This window comes from Nannizzia gypsea, genomic scaffold, assembly GCF_000150975.2.
Source record: "Nannizzia gypsea CBS 118893 supercont1.1 genomic scaffold, whole genome shotgun sequence".
NCBI lineage: Eukaryota > Fungi > Ascomycota > Eurotiomycetes > Onygenales > Arthrodermataceae > Nannizzia > Nannizzia gypsea.
In genome coordinates this window covers 3,645,941-3,657,977 of record NW_003345201.1, presented here as the reverse complement: position 1 = coordinate 3,657,977, position 12,037 = coordinate 3,645,941, and the positions used below count along the sequence as shown (strand labels likewise).

The 12,037-nt window shown below is 50.2% G+C and overlaps 5 protein-coding genes across 5 annotated transcripts; 2 read left to right on the top strand and 3 right to left on the bottom strand.

Annotated features, from left to right (window-relative positions):
* Nucleotides 1–1,467: 1,467 nt before the first annotated feature.
* On the top strand, nt 1,468–4,701 carry MGYG_01337 (hypothetical protein; the record flags this gene model as incomplete). The annotated part of the gene is made up of 1 exon (XM_003177208.1): nt 1,468–4,701. One exon carries the CDS (start codon nt 1,468–1,470, stop codon nt 4,699–4,701), a length of 3,234 nt encoding a protein of 1,077 aa, XP_003177256.1.
* Nucleotides 4,702–5,803: 1,102 nt separating this feature from the next.
* Nucleotides 5,804–6,512, bottom strand: MGYG_01336 (hypothetical protein; the record flags this gene model as incomplete). The annotated part of the gene is made up of 3 exons (XM_003177207.1): nt 5,804–5,854; nt 5,920–6,278; nt 6,395–6,512. 3 exons carry the CDS (start codon nt 6,510–6,512, stop codon nt 5,804–5,806), a joined length of 528 nt encoding a protein of 175 aa, XP_003177255.1.
* Nucleotides 6,513–6,988: 476 nt separating this feature from the next.
* MGYG_01335 (eukaryotic translation initiation factor 3 subunit E) lies at nt 6,989–8,468 on the top strand (the record flags this gene model as incomplete). The annotated part of the gene is made up of 3 exons (XM_003177206.1): nt 6,989–8,139; nt 8,200–8,394; nt 8,450–8,468. The coding sequence occupies 3 exons, from the start codon at nt 6,989–6,991 to the stop codon at nt 8,466–8,468; spliced, it is 1,365 nt and encodes a 454-aa protein (XP_003177254.1).
* Nucleotides 8,469–9,176: 708 nt separating this feature from the next.
* Nucleotides 9,177–9,740, bottom strand: MGYG_01334 (hypothetical protein; the record flags this gene model as incomplete). Its single annotated transcript, XM_003177205.1, has 3 exons — nt 9,177–9,413; nt 9,496–9,537; nt 9,624–9,740. 3 exons carry the CDS (start codon nt 9,738–9,740, stop codon nt 9,177–9,179), a joined length of 396 nt encoding a protein of 131 aa, XP_003177253.1.
* A 380-nt stretch (nt 9,741–10,120) lies between these two features.
* MGYG_01333 (hypothetical protein) lies at nt 10,121–10,617 on the bottom strand (the record flags this gene model as incomplete). The annotated part of the gene is made up of 2 exons (XM_003177204.1): nt 10,121–10,234; nt 10,375–10,617. The coding sequence occupies 2 exons, from the start codon at nt 10,615–10,617 to the stop codon at nt 10,121–10,123; spliced, it is 357 nt and encodes a 118-aa protein (XP_003177252.1).
* Nucleotides 10,618–12,037: the final 1,420 nt, after the last annotated feature.

Sequence of the window (12,037 nt, the reverse complement as noted above, 5' to 3'; positions counted from 1 at the left end):
CCTAGAGGTATTGCAGGAGTTGCAGTGTTTGTCTGACAATGCTAGAGGGATTGACCTCAAGGGAGAAGTGGTGTTGTATAGCCTTTATATCATTAACCATTAGTTAACTTATCAGCTAACTACCTGTAAAAGAATATCATTGAAAACTCCTCCAAGTTGCTCAGGCTTGTCATCGCTGTGCCGTTTAGAAGATGTTAGCACCACATCGAGAAGACCCTGACAAAATATTTCTACCAGTCGCCGCCGAACAGACAGATATTCTCCGACCACACCACGACTCTTTACGCACCCTACCTCTTCTCGCCATCTCCGTGTACATCGTTGGCCAACTGCCTCTTAAAATAATGAGCTACCATCAAATTTCCCCTGAAGTCCGGTTGTCCCCTTCAAGCTGAAACGTATCACGTGAACACAGTAGTTAGTATTAATAAGCAAAGGCCAGCGAGAAAGAAGCAAAACGCAAGAGACAGAGAGAGACAAGAGGGAGAAAGCGAAGAGAAAGAGAGCGGCTCGCGACCAAGCATTATAGACGCATCTCTCTGCACGGCGCGTACGTTTCATCTCTTGCAGCTCTTGCACCGATGTCACGTCTGTCCAGCTAGGCGTACGGCGTAACAGAGTAGAGGTTGGGAACTCCATGCATGCTCCGCCCGTCCCGTCCGTCCCCTAACACGACGCTCTTTTCTCCTACTCGCCGTCCGCTCCGTCTGCTGCCTTGTCCGGCCCTGGAAGCGCAGCAGCAGCAGTCAAGGTAGCGTTAGTCAAGGCGTAAGTCAGCATGTCTGGCCCCCCCTTTTTTTCAGCCTCTTCCCTACCCGCCCCGATCCTGATATGCCGCCAGACGTGACGGTGACGCCCCTTCACTCGCGGCTGGCGCTTAGCCTGTCTTCCCTCCGTCTTCACGTCTCTCGCGCTGGCGATCTCTGGATCCTCCCTCTGCTGCCTCTGCTGGGCCCCCTACTGTCCTTCCTGCCCTGCCCTCGCCCGGCTCTGCCTCTCCCTTTGCTCTCCCCCTGCCGACTTCCCTCGCCTCATTCCTCACTCCTCCTGCTGCGCTTTTCCTCTCCTGCTGACTCATCCCAGACCACGTGACGCTCTCACCGCCCTCCCCCTTTGGGAAACTGCAGAAACATCCACAAGAGAAAAAAAAAAGGCGAAACAAGATTTCATCGAAGCGCAAAGAAGCAAACGCCAGACGCGGCATTTCGCGACCTCAACTCTCGCCCTGCCTGCACTCCCTGCCAACAGCACCCGCACTGTCACGTCGCTGGACAGCCAGCTGAGGGCCGTCGGACCTGGTGCACGCGTTCTCTGCTGTTGTCTCACCTGCTGGATCGGCCTTGACCCTGGAATTCTCCTGCTACGGGTCCCCAGAAACCGCATCATCAACACACGCAAACAGGTAGAGACCGGGGGAGCTTCCCACAGCCATCCGGACGGCACAGTCGGATGGGTGTCTAACTCGCCATGAACGCCTGGCTCCACGATACGCCGCCCGCCATTCCATCGCCCCTTGACCCCGGCGCAGGCAACCCCAACGTCAATGGCCATGGAAACGGGACCGCGTTCGCCAACCCTCCTCCCCATCCTCCTCCACCCGCGCCGGCCACCATAGATCCCGCCATGGCCTTTCTGCAGCCTCAATCGCAACAGCAGCAACAGCAGCCGCCTCAGTCACAGCCGCAGTCTCAGTCTCCCGTCCCATCGGACACTCCCCAGTTTACGCGCATGTTCAATGGCGCAACGCCATCTCCGGCATCGCGCATGTCCCCTGGATTCCACCCGCCAAACTCCGTCGTCCCGTCTAAACGGCCGCGGCCAGATGACGGCTTTCTCGTCTCGTCCCCTCGTCAGGTACAGGGCGGGATTCCTCCAGCTGCCGTCTCGCGCTCCCAGACGCCCCAACATGGCGCCTATCCAGGCTATCAACAACCACAACAACAACAACAGCAGCAGCAACAACAACAACAGCAAACTCCTGTAGCTGGCGGAGCGGCTGTTGTTAATACTAATGGGGCTTCTCACTTCCCTCCTGCGCCTGGTGCTGCTCCTGGTGGCCCTGCTGCCGCCTTTCACCCAGGTTTTCAGCAGCCGGCGTCTTCGACGGCTAGTCCGTCCCCAGTACCGCAGGAGTTTGATGCGCAGAGAGTACAAACTAGCTCTCCTTCCCCTTTCCCTAATGCTGCCGTTCAGCCCGGCCAGCCGTCGTCAGACCACGGGAGCCGTGTTGCCACCCCTCAAGCTCCTACTTCTTACCCTCCAGGCCCGCCATATCCAGGCCAGGTCCAGCAGAACCCAAACCAGAACCCAACCATGATGCCTGGCTATGCCACGCATGCCCAACAGATGGCTGCGCGTCAGCAGATGTATCAGATGCACATGGCTAATCAAGTGCGCCAGCAGCAGCAGCAGCAAGTACAGCAGCAACAACAACAGCAGCAGGTACCTCCACCGATGCCAGGTCAACCAATGTCAAGCCAACAGCAGAGCCAGATGGCCGCTATGCGCCACATACAACAGCAGCAGGCAGCACAACAGGCACAACAACATGCCGCACAGCAGCAGGCCGTCCAGGCAGCTCAACAACAGGCCCAGGTTGTAGCTCAGCAACAGGCTCAGGCTCAGGCTCAAGCGCAGGCCATGGCCAAACCTACAACACCAGAAGGATTCCTTCGCGTGCTACAGAAGTTCATGATTCCGCGACGACTACCACTAGACCCTTCTCCTCTCGTGTGCGGACGGCCCATTGTGCTTATGCAGCTCTACGCGACTGTCATGAAATTAGGTGGTTCCCAAAAGGTTACCAACACCAACTCCTGGCCGATCGTCGCTCAACAGCTGCATTTTCCCGCTATGCAGTACCCCACAGCTGCACGAGAGATACGGGATCAGTACTATCGTAATCTCGCCGCTTATGAGCAGGCCTGGCTCTCTACACACCAGAAACCAGGGGACCAGCCGCAACCGCAGCCGCAGATGCAAATGCCAATGCAACCTCAGAATGACATGATGTCTCCTGTCAAACCAATGAACAGCCATTTCGATCCCCAGGTTCAATCACAGCCGCCAGCACAGGGATTCATGCAGCCGTCGATGCAGCAGCAGCCCCCTCAGGCTCTGAATGGCTACTCAACACCAAGCAAGCCCAAGCTACAGCAACACTCTGGCCTGAGCCACGCAGAGTCTCTGTCCATGTCCCCCAATGGCCAGAGCATAGCCTCTCCCTCCGTGAAAGAAGACGCCTTCGCTCCGCCAACTTACACCTTCAAACAACCCATCCCGGCCGAGTACACACCCCTGACCTTCCCCGAGCCTGTTTTCCACGGTCCCGTCATAGTCGACGAGCTGTTTCCCTTAGGTGATGATCTCCTCCGTCTCAAGCCTACCGTCCCTCGATTCCATGAGCTAGGCGTAATCGATATTCATGCCCTAACGATGAGCCTCAAATCTGGTCTCATCTCCGAAACTCGTCTGGCTCTAGACACGTTAACCACCCTTTCCGCCGAACCAGCCATCCATCTTTCTCTCGAAAACTGTGACGATCTACTACCGACGATCCTCGATACAGCAACAGATCACCTCGAATTGCTCGCGGAACACTCGCCGGAAGTATCAGACGAGATACAGCTGGCTTCGTACGAGGAACTGCTACGCGGATGCCGTCAGGAAATTGAATCATTACTTGATGTTCCACCTTTCGGCAGTCTAGAACACTCTCTCGATAGAGCAGTCGACCGTCTTATCTGTATTACCACCATATTGCGCAACTTCAGCTTCTCGGAGTCAAATTTCCCTCTCCTCTCTGCCCCAAGCGTTGTTCGTTTCCTTGCTCTTGCCATTCGATATATGGGCACCAGGCATCTTTTCCTTCGCACACATCAAAATACCCTAGACTTCATGAAAGACGTTCTCATCTTCCTCAGCAACCTCGCACATGCCATACATATACCAGGCAAGGACGAGGCCCTGGCACTGCTCAATTTCCTTCTTTCATTCGCACCCTCAATTTCTGCGTCGACATCAGACGACGAACCTCTTATCTTTGCTCCTTACCAGCCCAGCATCCACCGTTACTTGCCAGCAGCAGTCGACAGTTTAGCTAAGCTGTTAGCCCGTGATGACCCCAACCGTACCCTCTACAAGTCCATCTTCTCCGATCCTTCTGTTAATGCATCCACGGCTGGCGCGCATATATCAACATACCTCCTAACACGCGCGTTTTCTCTTGCCATCTCCATAATACCAGAGTACTCAAAGGGGAACGTTTTACATATAACGGAAGCCCGCAAGCCATTCCTCATGCAAGGCCTTCTAGCCGCAGAAGTACTGTCATCTCTGGCCGATGCTTCATTTGCTCGCGCCTGGCTGGGTTCCCACGATGGATTCGCCATCAGTCTCGTCCACCTTGCTGGCCTACTGAGTGCGGAGCGACCTCGTCAGTCTATCCCTCAACATCCCAATGCTCTCGGTGCCAGGCAGGATGATGCACAGGGTTACTATACCATCGTCTCTCGTGCACTTGGCATACTTAACAGACTTGGCTCAAAGGTACGAAAGGCAAATAAAGGCAAACAGGGCGGTATAGACGTGGGGTTCAACGTCCTGCCTAAGAAGGAGAACATACTGGGCGCGTTGGTTTCAAGAGCCATCGACCCAAGCACGCTCAAATTACTGTGCGAGTACGAAGGGTTATCGGGATAACTGCCAAGTTACCAACCAAGATCTAGCCATCACTGTATCAAGCTAGGCAAATGGCACCTATCATGCCAACCCACAGCTTTTCTTTGCATCTGGAGCAATGTGTGGAAATAAAGGAAGGCGGCCGGCTACCATTAAATCTTTTCCATCCAACCAACCACCTTTTTCCCGACACTCTATCGACTCTCGTTTTGAACTACGTTATATTTTTTCCGTTTCACCTTTTATTTCCATTCTTCTCTTCTTTCGTCTACTTTTTTTGTCTCCATCTTTCTCCGTCACCTTTCCTTTTATTGTTGGGAATTTGGTTTACCAATCCATATCCATGAACCAGCTCAGCTCATTGGGAGGGACGATGATGTTTTCAGATTGAATTTTTGGACGAGGAGGGAATTGTATGTATGTATCTATGTATGGTATGGGAGGAGTTGAGAAACATTAAAAAGCACTGGAAGGAAGAAAGCAAGCAAGCACGTATGCATGCATGCAAAATACAAACGTGCCATATCATCAAACAATTGCTTTCTACGCATTTTTTTGTCTATTTATCTACCTGTTTCTTGTTGCATGTATATCGCGGCTACCTATCTTATGCAGGGCGTTTGGGTGAAGGTAACCCCCTAACCATGTTTTTCGAATGGCTTAATCGAAACTCATCTATCTACTCGTCAACGAGCCGGTCTTATACAGCTTCCTTTTCTTGAACTTGACTTTGGCGAGCAGAGTAGACCCTATTCAATAGCGCACAGCTATAGTACGTATGCACGTAAGTACATAAAGCAAGTTAACAATACCATACACACATGCATACTATACAACTGTCCGTAGCTTTTCAAATGAGAGACAGAAACACGCGAAGAAACCCCCCCAATAACGACTTGCCCAAAAAAATGAATCACCAACCAAGCCATACCAAGCCAAGCTAAGTGTGAAGCGGAGAGGGAGAGAAAACGATAAAGACAGAAGCATTATCAGGACTAGCTGGGGAGGTGGAATATGCAGAGAATAGGGAATCAAAAATCAAATGTCGCTAAACGCCGTTTTAAAGACGAAGTGGTATGAAATAATACATCTTGGACAGGAGAAAGAGGAGATTTTTTCTCGTTCAGAATCGTCGATCAAGTAGGAATTGCATAACTTCTGGCTTTCGCCATCCCTGCGGAACAAACCAACCCCGTTAGATATAATCCTGTCAATGGTATCAATGGAGAGCTAGCATACCTTTATTGTAATGTGTCCGTTTGTCTGGTTGATATATACATCTGACGGCTTAGCTTCGAGACCAAGGTATTTCACCAAATCGTCGCGAAGAGCATTAAGGTCTCCTTCCGTCTTACGGACTCGAGTCTCTTGCTTTGTTCCGCCTGCTTTCGTAACGAGATAAATGGGCAGTTGGTTCGAAGGGGTTCGACGGATGAAATATGGTAGATTAGTGAGTGGAAGAGGATCGGCTTGTTCTACGGGAGCGGACTGCTGAGGCTGCAAGCTGCCTTGGCTGCGTGTAGATTTGGGAGCAGTGAACGGCCGAGCAATGCGTGTGACGATTGTGCGGGAAGAAGTAGTGGGGAATGAATATAATACTGTGTCAAATACGTTAACGGGTGCTGCCATTACCGGTTATGGGTGATTTGGTTGATATGCTGTAGTGGTATAGATTGCTCAATTGGAGGCACGCGAGAATGGGTCTCGAACTTACGCGAGCTTCTCGACTGTGAGACAGATGTTCGTAGCATGCTGTTAAACGAGGCCGGAGAAGTAAAGCTGCGCTGGAGGCATTGGACTGTCGACCGCTGGGCAGGAAGTATGGAGGCCATATTGATTGATAGATGTGAAGTTGCTACTTGGTGCTCGAAAAGCTGTTGAAGCTGGTGAAAAGCCGGCCGAGTGTCTCTCGTCCGTCTGGCTAATCCGAGCTTCTCCTCTATATCACCCAGATAACTCTGTCAGGCGAAAGAGCTCCTCTCTCTTCTGCTTCTTGACTGCTTCTGCTTCTGCTTCAATCTCGACGTCGGTTTTTCCTGTTCTTTTTCGCTTTTTTTTTCTATATGGAAAAGTCGAAGTCATCCGATGCTTACTGCGCTTAACCTGATATGGCACTAGCGCGTCTTCTTCCACCACACAAGAAAAAAAACCGTCGAAAAGTTCGATTTATTTTTTGGCGGGACGAAGACGACGAAGGTAGACGACGATAGACGACGCCGGACGAACGACGGAGAGACAGACTACGAAGGAAAACTTCACGAAGAAACCCTCCCCCGACTGGTCATTGCAAGAGAGAGACACCGTGACCATGGCAGACAACGCCCCGACGTCAGCCAGCACGCTGCTCAAGGATGCCGCGCAGTCTGCAGCTACCGCCGACGAGGTGGCCAAAAGACACGATTTGCTCCCTAAGCTCATTCCATATCTCGACCGTCAGCTCATCTTCCCGCTGCTGGAGTTTGCGTCAAATCAGGAAGAGGACGAGGAGGCCATCAACCAGATCACAAAGTCGAAGTATGAGCTCCTCAAGCAAACCAACATGGCGGACTACATTGCCAGTCTGTGGCAGGAAATCAACGACTCGGATACCGTACCAGAGGAGTTTGTCACCAAGAGAGAAGAGGTCGTGCAGAAGCTGCAGCATTACGTCGATGCAAGCAGCAAGATCACAGAGCTGCTACAGGATGATGCTGTAGTGGGCAACCTGCGCAGTGATAAGGCCGCCAACTTGAAATTCTTGGAGGAGCAGCACGGGGCCACCATTGAGATGGTCAACACACTCTACGACTTTGGTCGATTCCAGTACAGCTGTGGCAGCTACGGTAATGCTGCTGAACTTCTATACCAATTCCGTGTCCTCTCCACCGATAACGACAAGGTTGCCGCCGCTACGTGGGGAAAACTCGCCTGTGAAATCCTGACCACCAACTGGGAGGGTGCCATGGAGGAAATCACCAAGGTTAAGGACTCGATTGATACCCGTCTTTTTAACAACCCACTTAGTCAGCTCCAGCACCGTTCGTGGCTTATCCACTGGTCTCTATTCCCATTCTTCAACCACGAGCCCGCCCGTGATGTGCTCACAGATATGTTCTTCCACCCCGCCTATATCAACACCATACAAACCGCCTGTCCCTGGATCCTCCGTTACCTCACTGCCGCCGTCATCACCAACCGGAGCCGCGCCCACAAGAACTCTGCTCTCTACCAGAAGCAACTCAAGGATCTTATCCGTGTTGTTCGACAGGAAGAATACGAATATCAAGATCCCATCACCGAGTTCGTCAAGGCTCTCTACATTGATTTCGACTTTGAGGAGGCTCAAAAGAAACTTGGTGAAGCCGAAGAAGTTTTACGGAGTGACTTCTTCCTCGTTGCTGCAGCAGATGCCTTTGTCGAATCTGCCAGACATTTAATATCAGAGAGTTACTGCAAGATCCACCAGAGAATTGACATCAAGTATGTTTCTTCCAAGTTCACTTTACGTTTATACATTCCATGCTAACCATCTGTCTATAGTGATCTCTCCACTCGCCTTGGCCTAAGTCAAAATGAAGGCGAGAAATGGATTGTCAATTTGATTAGGGACACCCGTGTTGATGCAAAGATCGATTACCAAGAAGGAACTGTCCTCATGAACCACCCTCCTCAGTCAGTCTACCAGCAGGTCATCGAGAAGACAAAAGGAGGTTTCTTCCGAACACAGGTCTTAAGGTAAGCTCATCTTATCCCCTTTTCCTTACTAGGATTTTACTAACATGACCCCTAGCTCGGCTGTTGCCAAATAAATTTAATTTAATTCTAGACACTAGATGTGATTTGGTTGTCCTTTTTCTTTTCAAAACAATGTTTACGATGAACGGAGGAATGATCTAAAAAGCCCATCTTCTTTTTCGTCACGACGCCGACACACCTACACTCCTATTCTCGCCATCTTCCTTTTTACACTATCTTTTCTTTCCTCTGATCCTTTCGCCATGTGGAACGGCTGCTCGGATTGACATGTTTTGGGTGGGCGTTTTTAAAGTTGATCCTATGTTGTGTGTTCACGGTTTGCATACTCTTATCTATGCATAGGTTTCTTAACGTTTTAGTTTCAATGGTAAACGATATTCATGCCATATCTGTTGCACGTTTCGGATTTGATTGATCCGTTATAAGCATATATAAGATATGAAATATAAGAGATGAAAACTCCAGATAGAACGAATCTACCTATATGGAAGAGCAACGTATTGGTATTTTCGTTGACAACTTCGTATCAAAACAGTGTGTCTATCGTTTCAGTTTGTCCTTGTAAAAAAAAAATAGAAAGCCACCAAACACCATAGCGTAGCGATCCGTGGAGAGGAAAGGAAGACGCAAAAGGGATATCCAGAAAATAAAAAAAGGAAACAGCACGAGAAACAAAAATTGGTACTGTATTTTCTGTACAGTAGTAAGAAGGTCCGCGGACGTAAGTGAATACATCCAAAAATCACCGCGCCCTGCTGTATTCAACACCGGTATCGTCTCGATCGTGATCCACGATCATAAGAACGATGTTCTCTTCCCCGTTCCCGCTCTCGGTTTCGCTCACGGCCTCTGGGGATAGACACCGGCACCGGCTTGTGGATGGATGGCTGAGTGGCTGGGTCACCTGCTTCTTCGTAGCTACTTGACAGCTGCATTGTTTTTATTGTCTGGTCCAGTTCAAACTTCTTAGACATACTCTTTAGGTCGTCGATTTGTTGCTGTGGTCACATTATTAGGCAAATTGGTCCACTGAGAGGGTAACCTTCATGGCCACGCCGGCAGGAAGAGGGTTTGACGTACTTGGGTGAGTCTGTTTCCAGTGACTAGGTATCCGTCTCGGCCCTAGAATGACAGTGTCAGGGAACGTGGAAACGGAGGGATTATCTATCCATTAGGTGCGGGAGAGAGGAAGGTTGGAGGTTCCATACATGGTAGGTATATGGCCTCGCAGACGCCGTTGGGCCGAGGAAGATGTGGATATTGCTGAGGATGACTTGTCGAGATAGCTCGTAGCCTGGTAGCCAGTACTGCTCGGACTGTGACATTTTCCTTGTTTGCTTTCTGTTTCTTGACTGGATGCTGTGATATCAAGCAAACGGTAGCTGAGAAACGTTAATATGAGGGAAATCGGCGAAGAACACACGAGGAAAGGAAAAGAAAATAGAGAGAAAAAAACAAGACAACGGAAGAAAAGAATACAAGCAGACGCAGGATACAAAAGGTATAGATATAGACTATCTATGACTCAGTCACAGGCAGGGGAAGTTGTGCTGTGCAGTGTACCGTGTATTGAGGATGGATGTTCAACACACTCAGAGGTTCATCTTCTGCAAAAGATGAAGGAGGTCAGCAGTAAAACAAAACAGGGGAAACAGCAAGCCAGTTGTCATTCATAACACGGTCAGCTTCGTATGCAGCAGTGCTTCTACTTCTTCTTCTTCTTTTCCTTCCCCTTCTTCCTCAAAACGGCGTCTCTCCCGTCCTTATATCGTTGTCCGGCGCCAAAAGGAGAGAAAGCGCCCCTATTTCGTCTCGCTCGCTGTGGTGATTCTCTTACGTCAGCCAAGGGCCGGCCAGGTCAGCTGATCCCTGCGGGCTCGACCTTTTCCTCTGCTCTCGACCACAGCTTCGAAGTGAGGCTTCACGCAGCACACACAAGGCTTCAGCACATCCACTCACACTCGTACAGGCCTCTGATCGCTGTGGGCTGTGTGCAGCTAATTCATTTACCGCTGCATGCCCCTGCTCCAGTCGTGGCGCATCCAGATTCGCAAGTTTTCTCTGCTCTTTTGTACAGGTTTTGTTGACTGGACAGCATGAGTAGCTAGGCTCGACGCCCCAAGACCCTTTTTGGCGCCAGCGAGTCGGCAGACATCCTTGCAAGACCTGTTGTGCGGGAAAACAGGAGAAGAAAAGAGACATTGGCAATAATGAAAATTATTCTGACAGGCGGCTCCAATGAAGCGGACTGGCCAGTGGCGACTGATACATTCAGGCACTGGGGGGAAGGGGTGCTGCTATTCGTTTCCCTGGAGCCGTGAATGGACGCAGCCTTGATGTTCCCAATGCCGTCATCGCATTGGTACAAAACCTCCTGTGGGACTGGCTGTTGGGCTACTTGGGCTAAAAGGTCTCCAGCATCTCCAGCTAAATTGCCTTTCAGTCAACATGCGCTTGGTCTCGCCACCCACAGCCCTAAGTGCGTGGAATGACCATTTTGTACGGAGTATATCTTGCTCTGGCCTTACGAATGATACATTTTCTAAAGGGGAATTTAGCTGAGATGTGTGGAAAGATAGTCGATAGAGCCGCGCTCATCGAAAGTATCGTTACAGGCTATGTATAGCTAGTTCGCATCCATCCTTCTCAACACGGTATGTCAACCGCGTTTGGTCGATCTCGGCCGATTTTCCTCTTTCCCCTATAGATCCATTTAATATTGCATAAATAGGGATATGAAAAAGACCCTTGCTGCTTGCTTTGTTCCCACCAGATAATGCGGACTCTACTCCGTAAAATACTCCAAAATGAGATCATATCTCTATTTCCGCTAATATCAGCTGCACATTGCATTCATAGCCACAAAAACAAAGTACAAAGCAACGTAGCTATTTCGTAAGGCAGAGTTCCACAAGTAGTGATCCAAACCGACCGTACATCATGGACCAAACCCTTGCTCTCCCAACAAATACAGCGTACGGAGTACGTGCCGCCTCCTTTTCGTATTTCCCAGAGGCAGCCCAAGCTCTCTTGACCGGCCATGCATAGGGCGGGCCCCGTGAGCCGTCTCAGGAGGCTCCGGATGGATCCGGAATTTTCAGTTCGCTTGAAAGGCATGGTTGCAGTGGTTTGTGAAGAGAAACCAGGCAGGGGCACAACTTTGTGTCTATTGCAGGCCAATTGTTATCCTTGTTTATGAAGAAAAAATAAGGAAGCTTCTTAGGCATGCAGTATTTCTAGCATATGACCACCGGCTGAATCCTGATAATAACGGGGAAATGCCCTTGAGAGTTTTATGGCATCGTCGAGACGCAGCTTCTCCGCAGCTCAAGGGCATGCCGCGTGCGTGTATTGATCGAGCTTATTCCAATCATGGCGGGTATATGTAAGTATGTGACCCCGTTCCTCCATCCCTTCCCCAACCCCCATTCAAGCTCCCTCGTGGGCAGCATCATAACCATACAGTGCTATGTAAGGCGTAATTCCTGTTGCACCTAGTTCGGCTCATGATTATTGCGTCGCCCTCTCATTTTCTCAACGGAGATATCACTAAAGTTTGTGACGTATAAGCGGGCCGCAATGATTGGTCTGAAGAAAAAAAAAACATTTATTGATTGACTGG